At 35.7% G+C, this 22,742-nt stretch overlaps 1 protein-coding gene across 5 annotated transcripts in view; it reads right to left on the bottom strand.

The window, feature by feature from the left end:
* The window catches only part of LOC131032846 (probable aldo-keto reductase 1), a 127,086-nt gene extending 107,584 nt beyond the window's left edge, over window positions 1–19,502 (bottom strand). Inside the window, exons 1-3 of one of the 5 annotated variants that reach the window (XM_057963923.2) lie at window positions 19,302–19,500; window positions 4,424–4,591; window positions 690–890 (exon numbers count right to left, since the gene is read on the bottom strand). In XM_057963923.2, coding sequence (XP_057819906.2) covers window positions 690–890; window positions 4,424–4,591; window positions 19,302–19,346 — 414 coding nt within the window. In that variant the 5' untranslated portion in view covers window positions 19,347–19,500. Of the gene's footprint in view, window positions 1–689; window positions 891–4,423; window positions 4,592–18,865; window positions 19,013–19,301 lie in introns of those variants that run through there. The other 4 variants (XM_057963922.2, XM_059221687.1, XM_059221686.1 and 1 more) reach the window with 4 other exon arrangements.
* Window positions 19,503–22,742: the final 3,240 nt, after the last annotated feature.

Raw genomic sequence — 22,742 nt, 5'->3', positions numbered from 1 at the left:
TCAAGTTATTATAGAAATATTTGGCTTGAAGAGCTCAAAATTAAATTAACGTCATTTCTCACTTGAATGAATTTTTGAAGACTATCTAATACTGACTGGAACCAAAGGTCCATAGATTTGTCCTGTGCTAAGCCTGTGGTGAGAACAATTCATGATATGGCAATGTTGCATGTGTGTGTCTGTGTGTCTGTGTATCTGTCTATGTATATGCGCACACGTGTGTGTGCGTGCATGTATGTGTGTGTGTGTGTTAAATAAGATCTTTATGTTTTAGCTTCCACTATCATACATCTGCTCAATGAACTATTTTGTGAATCTCATCTTGCCATGTTAAAGTGTCACTCGGAAAGACATATATAATGGAAGTGAAATTGTACTAATCCTTAAGTGTTTTTGTGTCATCATTCATGCTTGTCATAGTTCAGATTAGCGGCAAAATCTCCAGTAGTTGGCATCTACTCTCTTTCAAGCAATTTGCAATGACAATAAAACAGGATTCAAAATAGTAAAATAATTAAGAAACAATATTCCTCATTGGAACATATTCATGCACATTATGTAGTCATGAAAACAGCAAACAGAACATTGTGCAAACAAACTTGAGTACATTTAAGAACCATGTATGACACATTAAAAACTTAAAAATTTGAGTACATTTAAGAACTATGTATGACACATTAAAAACTTACAGTTTCTTCTATTGGAACTGTAGTGTCCACCCGATGCTGGTAATAAAGATCAATATACTCTACATCAAGACGCTTAAGACTGTCCTCACAAGCTTTTCGGACATAGTCTGGTGAACCTTTAACTTTTATAACACCATCTATAAAGACATTGCCAAACTTTGTAGCAAGTTGAACTTTCTCCCGAGGCAATCTTTTCAGGGCCTGTTAAAGAGAAGAAAAAACAGTTAAATCACCATTTAGAAAAAGGATCATTACTATCTTTAACATTATTTCACTGTACTTCTGCACAATGACAAGTAGTATGGTTCCCCTGATATGAATCATGTGCACTGCGTCACAAGCCCTTCTGTACTCAGGCCCTTTACACTGTTTTATTCCCTCCCTACGTCACTAATTTTCTTGCAGATTGTTTTGGCCCAACCCCAAGAAATCACGTATGCCTAATTACAGTCATATAGCCCTGGAAATAGTAAGGCCTGATTACCAACCATTCAGTTTTGACTAATTTCCTTGCAGCTTGTTTTGGCTTGACCCAAGAAGTTACATATGCCTAATTATATACATACAAGTTTGGACATGGTTAGACCTTGTGCCTAACCATTTCATTCATACCAAGGGAAAATGATGAAGTTCAGGCTGCCCCCAGATGAACCCAAGGAGGACCTGGGTAAAAATGAGAAATTCAAACTTAAAAACAAACATAACTAAATCAAAATGTGTTTTTTTCACTTTGAAAATTTTGGAACTTGGTTAAAAGCAACAAAATTATGAAAAATGGCATGTGCCATGAAGGTTCATGTGGCCTTGACGACTTCAATTCTATGTTACCTGAAACAGCCAAAAACCTAGGCATACCCATGCACAATTGTTTAGAATCAAAATCAAGTTCAATTCGCCTATGGATCTGTCTAGGACACAGTTTTTTGTGCAGGAATCTGTTTGGAATTGTTCATGAGCATACCCAAGCAGTTCCAACAGTGAGCAACAGTTTCAATGCATTTTGTTTGACTTTTGACCATCAAAATTTTGTTAGTTTTTACTTTCAGATTAATAATAAGAAACAGAAAGTAGATTTATAACTAGAATTGAATTAATTTCTGTTAAGTTATTCAACTTAGTGAATGACAGAGAGCAATCAAAATAGATGTAAAATGAGACAAGACAATATTACCCTGGGAAAACCTCTTATGAAGAAAAACCCAGCAAGAATAGATCCTCAGATCTGATTATGAATTAGACAATATTCTGATTACAACACTTATATCTTTAGGAGGTCTGATATGGCCACACTTTAGGGCTGATATAGATGGTAGATCAGTATCAGGTCTGCACCTCAGATCTGCACTCTTGTCTCCATCAGACAGCAACCTGATCTCCACTTTTGATGCCTAACTCTTGACAGCAGTTCGCCCCTTTTACTGGAGATGATCACACCTAACATTTTACCCCTTGACAGCAGATGTAAATCGCTTTATGCACAGCAGATGACTGACTAAGTTCGCTATACTTCAGAGCAGATTCGCATATGAGAGAGTAGATATCTTATGTTATAAATGAGGTCAAGTTGTTCTTTATTTATATGAGGCGAGGGACCTATTTAAGGTCGGCTTGACATCAATTCTTTTATTCCTTTTTCTTTTGTGCGAATTGTCTTTTGTAATATAGGGTCGGCCCTATTAGAGAGTGGCGTGTGAGAAGGGCCCAGCCCTAAAGGATACACGTTATCCTTAGAAGAGATAAAGGGGCCCAGCCCTTAAGGGCGGATTCCAATGTTGCCTTAGGCAATTGGAATCTGCTCTTCACCCTAATTAAAACTAACAAATTTAACCCTAAACGCTAAACAACAGTCATTTTCACTTGCATTTTCTTTGATGAGTAACATGAAAAAAAAATTGCATTTTGTTTCACAAGTAGGTAGTGCCAATGTAAGATCCACAGTTACCAAAGTAAGCAGCACCATGAATTTCCTATAATTCTGCAGCCATTTTCACTTTTTGAGGCATCAGATTGTACTTTTAATACAATTGGTGGTGGGGCTGCTTGCAGTTCTTCTAATCTTCCTCCATCATCTAAAGTTGATGATGACTATGAAGTTGGTCTTGATGAAAACCTATATGACACTGATTATTGATCGTATTATTTTAATATTGAAGAATGATCACGACATTCAAATTATACAAATTGATATACTATTAGTATATATTTTCAGATTGTGATATTTATGGTAATTTTGTTAAGCATCTGCATGATATGTGGTATTCTGAACTTATTTTCTGTTTTAAAGCTGCAAATATGTAGATATTTATGATTTTTATTTGTTTTTGTACAGACGTACCCAAAACACGACTAGACACAACCAGCCAGCCAAAAGTTCATCATACCAGTAAACCTTATCTATACCTGATTCAAATTCCAATTCAGCAACTTAGCTTTAACTTGGTCTTGATGACTTAGGCTCCACCCTTGGGCCCTCACTTTGACTTTAAAAGGAAAAGGAAAAAATTGTTTTGGTTGCACTGAATTGAAAAGCAGCATGTTTTTAGTTTTTACTTTTTTTCCAATTAAATCCAAGTAAATGAATCCATTTATACTTTTAGTTTTGGTTTGCCGAATCAATCCCAATTACATATAATGCTACTATGGCATATGCAAATTTGATTTATCTTAACATTTATGTTTTGCCAATTAACAAACCATTATCAATTATTAGCTGTGTTCTCCACTCTGTAATCAATTTTGTACATTCTGTGAAAGCTTTAGTTATTTTTATATAACTTTATCATATAATTGTCGAAAGAGTACGGCTAAACCCAGTAAAAAAAATCCCGAACCCAAACCAGCAACATAGTAGAAAGTATTTATGGAAAATAAAGGAAATGAGGGATGCTTCTCTATATCCTTTAATAAAGGTAAAACTAGATGGGAAATGGAACAAACTTAACATGCCTCTAACTGTACAGCCTATGCTCTAAATTCAAAGCAATACAATGAAAATTTCACCGAGAAGAGGCTTCAACATGCAGATAGCAAGGTACTGAAAGGATTTTGGACTACAGTAAGGAAGATTTACAACAAAGGAGAGGTTGGTTCCATTATATGTACATAGTTGACAAGATGAGTTTTCTAACATGGAAGCCTTGTATTCTGCATGCAAAGAAAGACCCTATACAATGGTGGAACCATGGTGGTGAAGCACCAGAGTTGCAATCATTTGCAATGTAATTACTTTCACAAGTAGCATGTAATTACTTTCACAAGTCACATGTTTTTCATCATGTGAGAAATTGGAATTCTTGTGGTTTCATTTGTTCTCTATAGAGAAACCAACATGAGTTAAAGAAGGAAGAGGACATGGGATACATTCATCGTATGCATCAATCAATCACCATCCTATCTACTGCATTAATCACTGTCCCCATCTCCTGATAAATCATAAGACTGCTACTAAAAATGAATCATGTTTTCTTTGTCAACATTATCATAAAAAAAACAGCCTCAATTGTAGAGCTGATATTAATCCAGTCCAAGAAATGACATTATAACAAGGCAAGAGTTCCTACATCTGTGTACTTTAATTTATAAAAGATGGTTCATGTATAATTCAAAAGATCACACTACATGTATTGATAGAATGCAACTTGTGCAGAGTGTTATAAGCTTCACAACAACGTCAATTGAAAGTCACTAGTTGCAATTTGTCATTATATTACAATAGAATTGGAATAAGTATATACCTTACCAACCAAGACCTCATTTGTGAAAGGTCCATACATGTCTGCAGTATCGAAGAAAGTGATGCCTTTGTTAAAAGCATGCTCAATTAAAGCAATACCATCTTCCTCAGCAGTGGGTGCACCATAAAAGGCTGACAGCCCCATACATCCCAAACCAAGTTGAGAAACCTATTAGCATTGTACAATTCAGCATTAATATTAAAGAATAGGATGTGTGACAGAAACATACCCCTAATAAAAATTGTTTAATAATACAAAATATAAATACCCAGGAAGAGTTAGATAGTTCAAATTCTTATAATCCAGATAGCTGTTGACACGTAAATCATTTAGTTCACATTTGAGATTGATTTGGTTGAACGTGAGGAAGTTTCACAATGGGAAAACTTTAGTTAAAATTATCAGACAGAAATAGGTGTGTTTTATTATAGCTTTATATTTCCAAATTAAACACAAGAACGAAAGCAAACATCAAATGCTCAAATTCCAAGAGATCAAAGTTGGGCAACAGCAATGGTTATTACAAGAGTTTAGTTTATAGATTGCTCATTCATGGTGTCGGTGATCAACACTTAGCAAAATTTATCAACACAAATTCCATGTCGAGTAGTTTAACATTTTTTTTTAATTTACTTTTTCTTGAAAATAACATTTTTGAAGGAATCCTTCTAAACAGGATAATATTCAAAAAAAAAATTATAAAAATGGCTAAACTTTCTCACAGATTATGTTTATGCTTACATAAAAAATCAAAGAGGATATTGTAACTGATACATTGAAGATCAATAGAAAAGAGATGAAAATTGAATTAATAGTTTATGGTGAGTCTCCCTTTTAACATACTCCATATAAATGTTTTGCTCCACAATCAAAGATAATTAGGCAGATAGTTATAATGAACTAGTAGTCTCAAGTAGTATTAAAAAACTGCCAAAAACTCTTTTGACTCACAAGTAGTCGAGTCAAAATGATAGGTGAGTTACTTACCCAAAAACTCTCCAACGACTTTTTGAAAAACTCATGGCAATTTTTTCCTATAAGACTCTTGAGTAAATGCAAAAAATAATGGATTTTTGTATTAAAAACTCATCCAAATTCATATAATTTATTTTTTCCTGTTTGTAGTTTAAAAACGTGATTTTCGTTGGTGAGAAAGGTTTCAAAGGCCTTAATTTGGGAGTGCGCCAAGGGTGTTGCCCCGCAACCCTTTTGGGAGGTTGCCCTCAAACCCCCACAAGGGGCACTCCCCCTTGACCCCATTGGGTGTGTTGCCCCCAAACCCCCACAAGAGGCACTACCCCTTGACTCTGTTGTTGGCATTGCCTCCAAATCCCCATGAGGGGCACTACCTCTCAACCTCATTAGGGTCTCAACTCCCAAATCCCCATTAGTTATTGGAATCTGTCAAATAAAAAACTTGATTACGAGGGGGTAACAAGTAATTGGGATATAACTCTTTAGTGTGCCTACTTAGACATTATTATTACACAACTTGCCAAAAATCTCTTTAGACAAGGCAACACATATGACATGGCTAGTGGAAGTGGCATTATAACTCATTTAAAGTTGAACTTGTTTTTTGATGTATGGTATGTATTTACCATTAAATTCTAATTTTGATTTATATATGATGGAAATAAGTAATATGCTCAACAACTTTAGTAAGTTGTCTTTGTGAATAATATGTAAAATGTTAAATAAAATTGTCGAGTTATTGGCGAGTTTGAGTTATTCAACTATGGTCTCAAGTATATGCCATATGAGTAACTAATCAGGCGAAAGCCGAGGTCAAAACATATTTTTAATACTAAAATCATAGAAATAACAAAGCTTTAATCTTGACTCTCTACCCTAACAGAGATTTAGTCTTGATCCTCTACCCTAAAATATACATTTCAGAGTTCTAAAACATAAAAAGGTGCAGTCGTAAAATAGGGAACAGGCTGATTGGAGGACAATTTTTTAGTTGATCGCTCACAGTTTCTTAAAGATGAATGGAAAGTGGCCGTTGCTCTCACTTCTCTACCATCTTCCTTATAGCCTGGCTAGGTTTTGCTGATGTTTTGTGCTACTGCTGGGTTCTAGACTTCTTTCAACTTTGTTGCAGCATTGTTTGTTCTGCCTATTTCCTCGCTAGGCTTCTCTTTTGGCGGCTTTTCTGCTGTTTTTACTTTTGTTAGTGGTACAAGGGATTGGGACTTTTCAAAAAAAAGTACAGAACTGCAGCAAACAATAAGGTACAAACAAGTACATTTATGCACATAATTTCATCAATGTCAATAGGGAATACTATTTCCTAACGTTGCAAAGCATTATTAGTTCATTGACTGCTTTGAAACAAATGTTTATGAGTCAAGCATGGCTAGACTCATCTTATTCAAAGAAGCTTGAAGGAGAGAGGGTTGTAAGCACAATCTTTGATAACCTTTTTGCACAAAGAGCTATAGAGATCATGAAGGTGACTTCAAAACTTCAAATTTAAATTCAAAATGAATTTTAAAAAAAAATTAAGTCTTTCATTATAAATTTTATACTTTAATCTGTATTTGTAAATTGTAGGTGCTAGAACCCTTGGTTAGAGTTCTTCATTTGGTAGATGGGGATCAAAACCTAATGGGGTACATTTATGAGGCCATAGATAGGGCCAAAGAGTCCATCAGAAATTATTACAAGGGAGACAGCCTCAAATTTGATCTCATATGGAAGATTATTGATAGGAGGTGGAACAATCAATTCCACCAACCCATCCATGCAGCAAGATACTTCTTCACCCCCCGTTTTTCCATTCAAATACCTTCTCAGATCCTCAAGCAGAGGTTATGGAGGGCCTCACAACATGTATTCAGAGGATGACACTCCAAGTTGAGGTGAGAGACCTCATTGACAAAGAATTGGAAAGTTACAAGGAAGGAAGAGGTACACTCTTTTCTTCAAAGCAAGCTGTCCAAAAAAGGACCACTCAAGCAACAAGTATAAAATTTGGAGTCTTTCACAATGCATCTTACAAGTTACAATTTTACAGCTATTGATTATTCGATAAAATATGTTTTGACTTTGCTATCTAACTCTTAAAAAAACTATTTTGTAGTCTCAAAGGACAAATTGGGTTGCAAATACCCCAAATCTCCAAAGATTAGCCCTCTACATTTTGTGCCAACCTTGTAGTGCATTTAATTGTGAGTGCAGCTAGAGGTTGTTCAAAGCCATCCATGCGAAGAAGAGGAACAAATTAACTTTAAAACACCTCAATGACCTCGCCTTTGTGCAATAAAACCTTTGACTACACACAAGAAGGGTAGAGGACAAATCAAATGATCCCATTGATTTGAATGAGACAGATCCTTACAGCGATTGAACAAGGTGGGATGAGTAGTCTCCACTATTTATTAACGATGACATTCTTGATTTTGCGAGGCACGCACTGGAGGAGTTGGGTGCAGCAAGAGATGAAGGAATGGATGACATTGATGAGGATGAGTAGTCATTGCCATCGACATCTACTACCAAGGTGGAGGTCAAGCCACTGCCTTTCTATTAGAATAATATTATTTATTATTATTTAATGGTCAATTATGTAAATATATTGTAATTTTAGTTTCTTTCTATTTTACGATTGTTTCTTTTTAGAAACATCGTTGTTGTAATTCTATATAATGATCTTTCGATCATTCTGTAAAAATCAATTAAGATTTTACTGAAGTGCGTTTTAAAGTTTTTGTTTCAAAAATTTCGAATGAAATTTTTTAGATTTTGAAACAAATTTTTTAACGTCTTCTCTATGGACGCAACCTACAATCTTTGTTGTTTTGAAGAGTTTTTTCGTCTACATGCCACTTTTTTGCCCTCAACCTTTGTCTGCATTTTTCAATTCTGGGCACATTTGTTTTCTGAGGGCTTTGTGTGACAGATTTTGCAGAGAAATTCGCAATTTTTCGAATTGCATTTGTCTGTTTGGCTCCACGACCTCCCGTCTCTGTGCGCGTTTGCATCACGCGACCTCCCACACCTCTCTCTGCGCGATTTTGAAAATCATGACGCGCAGTGTTTCCTTCTGCTCGCGCGATGGCAATAGCCCGTTTTATTTCGCGCCTTTTTGATTGCGCAATTTCTTCTGTTTTAAATCTACGTTATTCTGTGACAAGATTTTTTTTGGCAATAGGTCTTCTTTTCTCTGCAACGGAAGCATTTTTAGCAACGGATTTCCCCACTTCTGCTCTTAGCACACGACTTTTTGATAAACATAAAAAACCCACGACCTCTATGAAATCCACGACTTCTTTTCGCGTCTGCATTTTTTTCCGACATGGTTTCTGCAATATCATCTAGGGTTTTGATCCTTCATTTCCAACCAAAAAATTATTTTAATTGCAGATTCTTGGTGGGTTTTTCAAGTAGTTTTTTGGGTCTTCATCAGTTTTTTTTGGGCCAACAAATTTTTTCTCGAAATTCATGTTGGTCGTACTTCATCTATTTTTTTAAGTTTGTACCTACAGCTACCTTCATTTTTTGCATTAGGATTCGTGCCTCAGATTTCATGCTACTGCCTCTTCTTTGTTTTTCATTTTTCATGCATTGGGAAGTGTGCAAGATGGCGTAATTAGCCAAATTAATGTTGGAAGGCAATCAGAGATTCAACGGCAAGAATTATAACACCTGGAAGCAGCGCATGCTAACAATCTTCAAATATCACCGCCTTGATGATCTTGTTTTGGGAAAAGAGTCTTGTCCTACCACAGCCGGATCAGATTAGGACAAGTTTGATGACCGGAATCGAGAAGCCGTCATGCTCCTTAAGCTCTCTATCACAGATGACCAGTTGCCTCAAATTCCCTCAGGCAAATCAGCATCAAAAATCTGGAAGCATTTGAAGGAATTGAATGAGACATCCAACAAAAGTTGAGCGTTCTTCCTAAAGAACCAGTTGTTCTCCATCATGATGGATGAACGTGTGTCCTTACAGGAGCATCTCATGAAGATTAAAGAGATTTGAGATCAGCTCGAAGCTATTGGTCGGAAAAAGGAGGACGAGTATATGGTAGCAATAACCCTGAAAAGTCTACCTAAATCCTATGAGAACTTTATAGAAACTCTCAACATTACTTCAACGAATGTTGATTTGAAGTTTCCAAAGTTATGCACCAAACTTCTACAGTAGGAGCATTGGAAAAAACAGTTTGGTAGCGGTGCCACATCATCCTCCTCAAAACAAACCTTTGCAACCAAATCTTTTCACAAGGATAACAGCAAAGCTCAGTCATCTCAGCAGAAGGCTCCAGTCAGTCTCAGGATGGTTCGAAGAAGAAGAAGGTTCAATATAACTACTGTCATAAATATGGCCATATGATCAAGGATTGTCGCAATCAGATAGCTTCCGAACAGTGGAAGCAGGGGGGGTCTCAGCCTAAAGCCAATGTCATTGAGCACATAGAGCAGAAAGAGTCTGCCTTTTACACCTTCATGGCTAAAAGACCTTCAAATCATGTGAAATCTTATGCCTGGTATATAGATTCTGGTGCTTCTAGGCATTTCACTCACAGGGGTGATTGGTTTACAGAATTCTCTCCCTATAATGATTCAACCATATTTGGAGGAGGTGAAGAGTATACCGTTGTTGGTAAGGGCAACATTCAGATACAGTCTTGTTGGAGGAATCTCATATTCCTCAATGTATACTATGTTCGTGGAGTGGAACTAAACCTACTCTCGATGAGTCAGATCATGCGGCATTCTCAACTTGATGTCATCTTCAATTCACACAAGTGTTCGATTGTTGATCGTGCAACATGCACTATTGTAGCTGTTGGCATTGAGGATCATGGTCTTTACAGACTTGTGGATATGGTGATTCTCTTGAGCATGCCTTTGCAGCTAAATCATCCTCTATCACCAGTCTCTGGCATCAGTGATATGGTCACCTGAGCATTCACTACCTTGCTCAACTTGTTCAGGAAGATTTAGTACATGGCCTACCAGAAGTTCAAACTCAGAATCAGCAAGTTTGTGAAGCTTGTCAAGCTGGGAAGCAACGCAGGACACTGTTCAAGGATGATGACTCATGGCAAGCCTCTAATGTACTACAGTTGGTCCACGCTAATGTATGTGGTCCAATGAATACTCCAGTTACTGGGTGCAGGTGTTTCTTGCTTTTATTTTATGATTCCAGTCGAAAAATGTGGGTGTACTTTCTTAGACAGAAATCAGATGTGTTTCTCATATTTCAGAAATTTAAGGCCTTAGTAGAAAGAGTCTGGTTGTTCTATTATTCCACTTAGGTCTGATAAAGGGGGGGGAATTTTGTTCTACTGCTTTCTCCACTTTTTGTGATATACATGGCATAAAACGTAAGTTAACCACACCATACACCCCTCAACAAAACGCATTGTAGAACGTCGCAACTGTTGGCATTATTGTCACTGATGTCAACAAGTGTTGCAAGGATGCCAAAGAGGATGTAGAGAAACAAGTGTTGTAGGTTGCAGAAGTGATCATATTGGGATAACTCAACCGATCAAGTGTTGTGTAGGTGAAGTTATCATATCTAGATAACTTAGCCGATCAAGTGTTGTGCAGGTGAAGTTATCTCATCGGGATAGCTGACAAAGGCGGAGTAACAATATTGTGTAATACCGATAGAACAAACTACTCCGACATCATTGTATCAGAATAGCTATGCCAACCAAGAGACCAAGGATGTGTATCGGAGTAGCTATTGAAGGCGGAATGACAAATTCCCACTATGCCGATAGTGTGAGCTATTCCGACAAAGGAAAATGAAGACTAGACCCCTTGGTAAGATCATCGGAATAACATATGCCGATATGTTGAAGGACTGTGGCGTTGTGATTTCGGAATAACTATGTCGATGCATGCTCATGTTGGGTCATCGGAATAAGTTTGTATTGACGGGTTAGTGTCCAGATGTTAATCCGATAGTGTTGGTTGTTCTGATGGAGTTGCGTTCGGGGTAACTTATGCCGATAAGGTGTGTCAACATGGAGATTGTGTTTCGAGATAGCTTATGGCGATAAGTGAAATCAAAGATGATTTTGCATTTCGGATAACCTATGCCAATGAAGTTTGTCACCGTGGAGTTTGAGTTTCGAAATACCTATGCCGATAAAGGGAGGTTGACAATATGTCATCAAAATAACTTATATTGTTGTTCTAGCACATTTTTTCTTATGCCAATAGTTAATGGTAATTCCGATATGTGGTCGATTGGCTTGGAGGATCTTGTTTGGGATAACTATGGCGATGAACTTGAGGAAAGAGAAATCCAAATGACAAAGTGGATCGGCATAAGTCCTTATTGTAAACCCGATGTGTTTGCAAAACGTATAACACAAAGATTAGTCACAGCATGGAGATCAACCGATCTGTGCAACCCAATTGTCCACATGAAATTTGATCGACCTTGACCATCTGATCTGGACAAAGACTATGAAGACATGTGGCTCCTTGGTGGACAAAACAAATCAGATAAGCAGAAGTTGGTGACGGTGGATCTCAATATGGTAGTTGTCAATCCTGTCTGGGTAGATCGACAAAAGATAGTAATCTCATTAATGGCAAACCTGTTGCAGTCTGTTGATGGGCTCGAGATGATTGATAGAGGTAGGATCAAATCTGCTAGATAGATCAAACTTGCTAAAAATAGCAACCCAGTACAAAGACTAAAAAGAAGAAATAGAGCAAGGTCAGTCGATTTAGAAGATCAATTCCAATCTACTGCAAACCGTATTCTAGAAGGGCAGATTGAGATTACCAAGTTTAGTAATCTATGTACAGAACAACTTGAAGACAGATAAAACACATTTAATGTGAGCGGCTAGTCTAAGATCATACTGAAGACAAAGAATAAAATCTTGTTGATACAGAGAGCTGACTATAGGCAGAGGCAATTTGATGTGCTTCGACAGGAGTAGATGAGATAGAGATAGAGTTGAAAATAAAGACAACTCCACTAGTTGATAGGTTGTGTGTGTGAAGTGCTGAAAAGGTGTAGCTATCGAGTGAAGAAATGAGAGTGTAGACAGAGAGAGTCAAAGAGAGAGCAGTTGCATAAACAGAGTAGAGAGGGTAGTTGTAGTAGCAGAAAATTGAGAGCAAAGTAGTCTGAGAAAGGTGAAGCTGAGGCAGAGAGAAGAAGACAATCGGACAGAGGGAGAAGAAAGAAACAGAGGAAGAATACCAGTAGGCAAAGAGATCCTTTCTGAAAGTGTGAAAGATTTGTAAGTGTTACAAAACACATTTGTAACAAGGTTTTATCATGGCATTGTAACAACTAAATATTATTGTATTTCTCTGAGTGGGTGCTCAGAGTAGGGGTAGGTGCTCCTTTGAGTAGGTGCTCATAAAACTAGGGGTTGGTGCTCCTTGAGTTGGTTCTCCTTGGGTTGGTGCCCTAAAACATATTGTTAACTGTTATTTACTGTGAGGCTGGATTGGAGCAGTAGACTCCAGCGGCTATTCTCACTGAGGTTTTTCCCACATTGGGTTTTCCTCCTACATCTAGTATTATGTGATGTGCTCTTGTGTGTGTGTGTTTATGTTTGCATTACATCCATAAAATCTGCACACTGAACTTAAAGTTTTGAATTACAATGATTCACCCCACCCCTCTTAGTGTCCATTTGTGTTCTTCAGCAACCGCACCATTACAAAAATGGCTAGGTCAATGTTGGAACATAGAAATGTTCCTAAGAAATATTGGGCAAAAGCAGTGTTTACTGCAGTCTATCTCCTTAATAGGTCTCCCACTCATGTTGTTAAGGGGAAGACTCCTAAGGAAACCTGGACTGGTCACAAACCCAAGATCAATCATTTAAATGTTTTTGGCTCCCAAGCATATGTATGGATTCTAGATGCCAAGCACTCCAAATTGGCTTCCAAGAGTCACAAGCTTATGTTCACAGGGTACAGTGACAACCACAAGGCTTACCGGCTGATTGATGTAGACACTGGTCGTCTTATCTTCAGTTGTGATGTTGTCTTTGATGAAGAACAAGGACCATTTCAGCTTTCCTCGTCTAAGCAGCATTCTAAGGATCAACCTTTGACTTTGAAGGCTTCTGATTTGCGTGTTCGTCTTCCATTTGGTTCACCTGATGGGAGGGATGATGCAAATTTTGAATTTGATGATGCACTACCTAAATTTCCTCAGGATGATGCTAATCTTCCACCTATTCCCAATCCTGTTCCACCTATTCCTCCTACACCTGATGTCGCTTCTTCTACTCTCTGGCCTAAATGGTGGGCTAAGACCATCAATGATCTTCGTCCTAAGGAGCTCATTGAGGGTAGATCTTCTAGAAACAAGAGCAAACAGCAATCTACAATCAATTTTGCTCTCATGGCCAACATTCATAGCATTTATGAGCCTCAGACATATGTAGAGGCAAAAGGGATTCCAGAGTGGGAACAGGCAATGGACGCAAAATACCAAAGCCTTCAAAAGAACAACACCTAGGTTCTCTCTGTTCTTCCTCCAAGGAAGAAGCCCATTAGCTGAAAATGGGTGTATGAGGTCAAGTATCATGCAGATGGTACCTTCCTTGGATAAATACAAAGCCAGATTGGTTTCTCGAGGATTCACACAACAGGAGGGCATTGATTATGAGGATACTTTTGCTCCTACTGCCAAGATGAGCACCATTCGTCTTCTTCTCGCTATTGCGGCTCAGTTTGGATGGAAAGTCCATCAAATGGATGTTAAGAGTGCCTTCCTCAACAATGAGTTGCAGGAAGAAGTCTACATGACGCAGCCTCCTGGTTTCAAGGTTGCCAACAAAGAACATCAAGTATGTAGACTCATGAAAGCACTCTATGGACTCAAACAAGCTCCTCGAGCGTGGTACATCAAAATTGATCAATACTTGGTTGCTCATGGTTTTCAGCATAGCCCTTATGACAGTAATTTGTATATCAAACACTCTTGTGATGATGTTCTGTTTCTTGTTATCTATGTGGATGACTTGATCATTACTTGCAGTTCAGCACATTCGAATGTTGAAATCAAACAATACCTGTGCAAGGCTTTTGATATGATAGATTTGGGGCTTTTCCATTATTGTTTAGGTGTTGAGGTTTGGCAAACTAATGGTAGCATTTTTTATTTCTCGGTTTAAGTATGCCAGGAACTTGCTTGACAGGTTTCGAATGCAGGATTGTAAATCTGCTTCCACGCCTATGGAGACAAGACTAAAGTTGTCAACCAAGTCTGATTCTCCTCTTATAGATGAAACAACATTCAAGCAACTAGTGGGTGGTCTAATCTATCTCACTACCACTAGACCTGATCTCAGTTTTGCAGTGAGCTACATTTCATGATTCATGACAGCCCCCAAGGCTGATCATTGGGTAGTAGCAAAGCGTGTGCTGCATTATGTGAAGGGTACTTCTAACTATGGACTTCTTTAAACTAGGAGTCACGATCCTAGACTCGGTGGTTACACAAATTTAGATTGGGCAAGTTCGGTTGATGACAGGAAATCAACATTTGGGTATGTGTTTAGTTTGGGATCTGGTGCAAGCACATGGACTAGTAAAAAGCAGCATGCAGTGGCTCTCTCCTCGACAGAAGTAGAGTATCGGGAAGCAGTTAAAGCAGCTTGTGAGGTAGTTTGGCTTCGCCAAATGCTTGCGGATATGCAAATATCTCAAGCAAGTCTGACTCCCTTGTTCTGTGATAATCAGGGAGTTCTCAAACTTGCCAAGAATCTCGTCTTCCATGAAAGAACCAAGCATGTGGAAACTCGTTGTCATTTTATTCGGAAGCTTGTTTAAGACAGCTCAGTTCAGTTGCAGTATGTTCCAACTGCGGATCAAACTACACATATTCTCACCAAGTCTCTCAGTCCAGATAAGTTTGCTAAATTCAGGGGATAGCTTGGTGTTGTTGACAAATTGACCATTAAAGGAGGGCATTAGAATAATATTATTTACTATTATTTAATGGTCAATTATGTAAATATATTGTAATTTTAGTTTCTTTCTGTTTTACGATTGTTTCTTTTTAGAAACATCGTTGTTGTAATTCTATATAATGATCTTTCGATCATTCTATAAAAATCAATTAAGTTTTTACCAATTACTTCTCAATAATACTTTCATGCCAAGTGAGGAGCCACAATAGATTCCAAGGACTAGACCATAGTTTTCAATAGATCAAGGAAGAGGAATATGTAAAATGTTGTATTTACATTTAGTTTTACTATTTACATTTTGTTCGCTATCTATTGTATCAAACTATCAGCCATCGGGATTTTGCATGAGGATGCAATTTTGTACTTGATTTGCATTCAAATCAATCAAATTTAATAGAAAATATTTTTGCACTCATTTATGGACTCATTGGGTACATCTTGTCATTATATTTTACAAAAAACATGTGTTTCTAATGAAATTTAAGCAATTTTTAAGTTGCTGAGTTTTTGCCAAGTCGAGTTTTTTGGGTCTAGCAAGTTTTTGCCGATATCAAGTTTCCAACTATGCATTAAACACAAGTAGATGATAGTGTTCTTTGCCTATATCATTAAGGGGGATTAGATTTCTTCAAATCATCTCAATGTTCTTATCCTTTTCATCAAGAGCATATTGTGCTCTTTCATCAAATATGATATCTCTAATCATGATCAATTTCTTCTTGGCAAGATCATATAGTTTATAAGCTTTGTTTTCAATACAATAACCAATAAAGATGCATTTAAGGCTTTTGTCATCCAACTTTGTTCTTTTTTCTCTAGGTATGGTGCATAAGCAATAAAACCAAACAGCTTTAGATGAGCAACAAATGGTATGAAACTAGACCAAGCTTGTTTAGTAGTCTTTCTATAAACTGCTTTTGTGGGACTCATGTTCAACGAATGGATTGTAGTAGTGACTACCTCTATCCAAAAACTTTTAAATCTAGATTCTTTTCTTTCCTAATGCTTCTAGCCATTTCAACAATAGTTTTTTTTGTCCTCTCACAAATCATTAGATTTTACCAAAGTTTATATACATGTAATCCAATAAGCAAAATTCGTCCCATCAAAAATAACAATCAATAACCCCAATATAACCAGAAAATTTGCCATCAAACTCCAAACAATTACAAAGAATATTCTCCCTTTTACAAATATATCAAAAAGATCTCTCACCTATTGCTAGGAGAAGAGCACCACTAGCCATGCCCATTCCAATAACCGTGCACTCCTTGTGAACCCAACCCCCCAGTTACAAACTTTACAAAAACCAAAAAGATGACAACTAAAATCCCATTAATAAATTTCAAATGTACCAATAGCAGCTCACTTTTTAGCTTTTTAGCTCCATAATTGGCCCATTTGTGCATGACTACTAGGGCGTTTATGCATAACCACTAGGTCATTTGTGCATAAGTATTGGCAATTTTAAGTGCACAGTTATTGGGGCATCTTTAAGTAGGATTCAAGCAACACTTTGAAATGTGTACTTTTTGACCCTTGTGTGCATAACGGATCCTACATAGTACATATTTACTAGCCAAAAGCCAAAACAATAGCTTTAAGCAGTTAAGTCGCATACAAAGACAACCAAAAAAAATTGTCAAAACCTGATGTACCATTTAAGATCTGTGGGTGTGTGAAGTTAGCTATAACGACTACTAGTACACTACCCCTATTACCTTTCTTTTTCATTCATGTAACCTTTAATTAAAAATTACCTTTGAAAATCAACTTCATCTCTTGTATTAAAAAACTCGTTTTCCCATGTAATATATTCCCTCTATAATCACATACAAATTAACAATTTCCAGGTTCCAACAATATTTCATCCAAATCCAAAAAAATACTTATCTAAAAAAAATTGTACTCCTTGCCAAGCAATGTTTCAATAAATTGACTGTCCTCCTTTCCACAAATCGACTGGCTATTGTGAAGCCGACTATTCTTTAAACAGCGATCAAATGAAGCTTAAAACATTTTTTTTTTAATTTTGCACTTCGCCTCTCAATTCTTCCATGCTCCCAGCAAAAGTTGTGGTCTATTTGGAAGTTTGACTCAAATGCCCTCACATCCACACTTCCAGCAATGAAACATTATTGTGTCTACAAACAACCAAACCCCTTTGTCTGCACCGACTTTTGTTCCAGACAAGATTCTCCTCACAATTACCACCAATCAGCAACAAAATACATTCAGCAGCTCCTTAGGGGAGTGATCTAAACCCTGCCGAGACAACAGTGAGCAACTTTTCACGCTTCTCCTGCCTCCTAGTGTTCTAATACCAATTGAAGGTGTCAAACAATCACGTACAGAATCTTTATGATCATCAACATAAAAATATAAAGATATGGAGGGCACACCAAAATTCCTTCGTTGATATTGACTTTTTTTTTAAATCTTCATCCATTCATTCATTGGGTGCAACTAATCCGATAATCAGACAGCTAATCTCTACAGTTACCTTCTAACATACAACTAATGAACTAACAATATTCATTAAAAGTAATTCCTTTCGCTACTGTGGGCATTTCACTATCCAGGCGGCCATTTCATTCGAAGAGGGCACCACTCCCTTGCCCTAATACTAGCAACGGCTACACTATATATAAAGAATTTTTTTAAAATTTCAAACTTCTTTAATTATATTCTATTTTATAATGTAATGGTTAAAATATAAAAAGAAGTGAATGGTTAAAAAATGGGAAAAAACAATTTAAGAAAGTCCCATTCCTTGATCACGTACTAACTGCGAGTAACCTTTATAATAATAATAAAAATAATATAAAGAAATTTTAAGGGAAAAACAATAAGTATCACAGGAAAACGATATAAGAAATGTTTAAGGGAAAAACGGAATGAATCCAAAAGAACATCGATATTTTCTGTAAACATGTTGCAGAGGATAGAATCGCCTATGAAATGCCCGTGAAAGACTTTGTCCGCCATTTATAATTGGGAATCTGTCTAATCGTGCTCATAAAACCTCGACGATGAAGAAGGGAATCATTTAAAACAATCGAACGTCTCCCTGCCACATGGTTAAAACGCTATTTCGACAAAACAAATCACCTATTGAAAATTAAATTGGTTTAGCATGATCAAAAATAGCATGTTTTTCGCCATTTTTGGGGGAAACCTAGTTTAAAAAAAAATTAGTAAATATCCTGATTTATTCAAACATTTCCAGCATTTTTAGGCTAAAAAATTCGAAACCTGACAATTCATGAATTTAATGACTTATCAGGGTTTTTTCACAATTTCTGCTTCTTTAGGTAATGCTTTCCAGTTCCGAAAATAATAATAATGAGAGTACTATTGAGAAGTAGCTATGTTCTGTCTCTAAGTGTAGCTATGGATAAACGAAGATTTCTCGAGGGTTTTAATTCCTCGAGAACCCTAAGCAAGGACTGATGGAAGTATAAACAACCCATGAAAGATGATAATGAAACTACGAGATCAAGAGAGGAAAGAGTACACTGTTATTCAAGCCCTTGAAATCCAGTTTTCTAATTTCGAGAAATAAAGCTGATGGTAGGACTCTAAACTCAATTCGCTCAGGAAGGAATTGAGTCCTGAAAATTTGCACCAAGCAATCAATTTTGGACATCTTCAATACAATCAAACATATGACCAATGAAGTGGCACTGAGAGATCCAATTGCAAGGATTTGAGGATAAAAAATACACAATAATTAACCAAAGGAAAATCTGATATATACCAAAATAAAGCGAATTACATCACTCCAATTTCCAAGATTTAAAGAAACAGTAAAAGTTCGGCAGAGAAGGAAAAGGCTACTTAGAAAGGCATAACAAACTGTAATTGCTCTTGAATATTGCTAATTTATGTACGTATAAACTAAGAGTTCAAGCAGGCAATGAAGGTAACTGATAAAAGTTAAAAATGGTCACCTGGAGGCCTTGTGTGCCAAGGCTAATGGATGGAATGGACGCCATATTTTTCCCTAAAGCTCTGAACAAGTGTGAATAAAGCTTGATGGGAGTAATTTTGGACGTCAAAAGGCTGGAGTTTAAATGTTTGGGAAGAGAAAACTGAGTTCACATAGTTTGGGAAAGAAGTTGTTGGGCCTCTATTTTGATGGAATGGATCAACACAACAATTAGAAGAAATATCTTGATTAGGGCAGGTCCCCATGTGGCTGCTTAGCTTGTTTTGGCTAGCAGCTGCTGCTCAAATTTTTTAGCAACAATTTGTGGAGCTGGTGGCCCCATGAAAGTTGAATTTTACTGCTTATAAAAACAAGCAGTTATTTTAAATTGTATTTTTAATATAATCTTTAATAATAATAAATTTTCACCTAAATTTTAGAGAAAAAAATGGAAACATAAAAAGAGGGAAAAAAAATTGTGGAGCCACATATCATTTTTCTCAATAAGCAGTTGCTGCTTATTTTCAGCCCCCCCTTTTTTTGAAAGCTTATTTTTAATTTCTAAGCAGTAGCTGCTCCACTAAAATAGGGAGAGATTCCAATTTATCCAATTCCCCTAAATAAAAATTTGCATGGGGACACATCAGCTGCTTAAATTTAAGCAGATAATGCACTTAAGCAGCCGCATGGGGACAGGGGGTTAGACATTCAATATTGTTAGGTGCAAGGGTTAAGTGGATGATGACTATATGGTATTAGTCGATGATAGGTAAGTATAAGGTTATAGGGGTTCATCTTGTAAATTGTGAAGTTTTCGATCGTTAGATTAAATTTTCGATTTTCCTAAGTAAAAAAGAAAAAGTGTAATATTATTTACAACGTCATTTAACAAGGGATATTTTGTTGTGTAATTTGTATTTTCATAGACAATTGGTAACTTTATATGGTTTTTTTTTAAGTGTCATATATTAATGTAGAATTAAATTATAGATATTTTGAAATTGTAAATGAGAAACTTTCAATTTAGAATGTTCAACATATTTAAAAACTATTAAAAATTATATAGAAAATAAAAAGTATGTGCCATTACAAAATTGAGATTGTTATAAATAAGGCTATTTAAGAAGAGGTTTTTGTAGTAACTAATATAAGTTTTGTTTACATCTTTAAAAATTCTCTAAAGAAATGTGCTCATAATTTTCACATAAATTTCTCAAGTTGCTTGAAATATTAAAAATAGAAGTACATAAAAGAAATTCAAAATTTTCAAATGCAAAGGAAAAGCAATCATTTGTAATCATGAATTGATTGAAGAAAATTTAGTTGTATATTTTCTTTCACGAGGAATGTGAGTGTATTGTGGGGCATACAAATAACTAGCAATTGCACCTTGGTGTGCAATGGGTATGCCGAAGAGGTGTGGAAGGTTAGTTAGAAAAAATGTTGGTCTACTTTTGCATATATGTGTAGTATATGAATAGAGAGAGAGAGAGAGAGAGAGAGAGAGAGAGAGAGAGAGTCAAATAGATATAAATATAGAAGTTCAATAAGTGAGAAAGGGAATTAAAGAGGGAGAGAGATGGATGGATAGTGAGAGGGAGACATGTCTAGCAATAGAGAGGGAGAGAGGAATATATAGAGGTAAAGATGAAGATAGAGTGAGAGGAAAAGATAGAAATAAATAGATGGAGAGACAAAGAGAAGTAGAGTGAAAGATAAAGAAAGAGATATGGATGGTGGGATAGAGTGATAGAGAGATAGATATATAAGGATATATAGAACACGGTAGAGGGAGAGATGGACAAAGAGATTAAAAAAATAGAGAGAAGTGGAAATAAATAAATAAATATATATATATATATATATATATATATATATATATATATATATATATATATATATATATATATATATAGATATAGATAGATAGATAGATAGATAGATAGATAGATAGATAGGGGAGGGATAAGGTAGAGTAGTGTAGAGCGAGAGAGGATAGATAGATAGATAGATAGAGAGAGAGAGAGAGAGAGAGAGGGGAGGGATAAGGTAGAGTAGTGTAGAGCGAGAGAGGATTGAGACAATAAATAGGTTTTAAAGGTGAATTATTATATCTTTAATAAATGACATGCTACATTGAGCATAACTCCCTAGGGAAACATCCTCTCCTTGAACTGTTGGCACAAAACAATTAATCAAAAATTACTCTCTCTCTCTCTCTCTCTCTCTCTCTCTCTCTCTCTCTCTCTCTCTCACACACACACACACACACACTATAACTTTTGATTTAGATTTTAAGTTTGAAATTTAATTTATTATAAATTAAAAATAAATTTTAAAACATTATTACTCTATAATAATAAGAGACAGTTATAGTCCAAGGGGTTGAGCTTAACTAGTTAAAACACTGGGTTCTCACTGTGGAGATCCAAGTTCAATTCCCAATAGGGACATCTGAAGTGGAATTCTAAGTTGTGACTCTTGGCCTTCCATAGGATGGGGAAGGTCTTGGGGTCAATCTAATCAAACATAATAATAATAATAATTCATAGATATGTAATGGGGATGGGGCCCCCTATTGTGTCCCCACTGGTTCATAGCTCTAGTCAAAAGCTATTCAGGCTTCGGCCAATTACCGATCAAAAAAATAAAAAATAAGAGATAGTTATAAATTAAATTGATTCTAAAATCTTTTCATTATTATTTATAATTTTATAAATAGACATAATAATTCAAATAAATTTTAATTTTAATCAAAGTAAAATATAAAAGTAGAATATAAACTAAATGCAAAGTCAAAATATATCAAAATCTAAATATTAATAAAAATAATAATATAAAAAATCAATAATAAATAATAAACTAATTTTTTGACTAATTACAATTGAAATATTAATAAAATATGCACCTGAAAAATATAATTAATACATTACTAACAATATTAACATTAATTGAAAGATAAAAAATATTATAACATTAAATGTTTATATAGTTAAATTATCTTAAATAAATTAAATTTTAAAAATAAAATATAATTAAATAAATAAAACTATTTTAAAATTGTATTATATTAAAAATTACAAGTAAAACTTTATTAGAACTATATTTAAGAAGGGTATATGCAAATAATTTTCATATTTCAATATTTTTTCCTTTAGAAAAGTTTAAATTATTGTCTTGTTTGGGCCCAAATTTTAATAAGGTAACAAGGGCATTAATTTATTTAAGAAAATAACCACAACATTTAAGTTGGGATGGGCTGAGGCTAAAATAAATTTATATGTTTTTCTTTAACTTGTTCGCATTCTAACAATATTATCAAGATTATAATTGATAGATGATTCATATGTATTAAAAAGTGTTTGAATTTGAATTTGAATTTGAAATTGAATGATAATACAACAAATGCTATCAAATATTTATGTAATAGAGGCAATTGAGTGCATGATTCAAAAATTCATTA

The sequence above is a fragment of the Cryptomeria japonica genome, chromosome 5, assembly GCF_030272615.1.
Source record: "Cryptomeria japonica chromosome 5, Sugi_1.0, whole genome shotgun sequence".
In the NCBI taxonomy this organism is placed as follows: Eukaryota; Viridiplantae; Streptophyta; class Pinopsida; order Cupressales; family Cupressaceae; genus Cryptomeria; species Cryptomeria japonica.
This window is presented reverse-complemented; position numbering and strand designations above follow the sequence as displayed.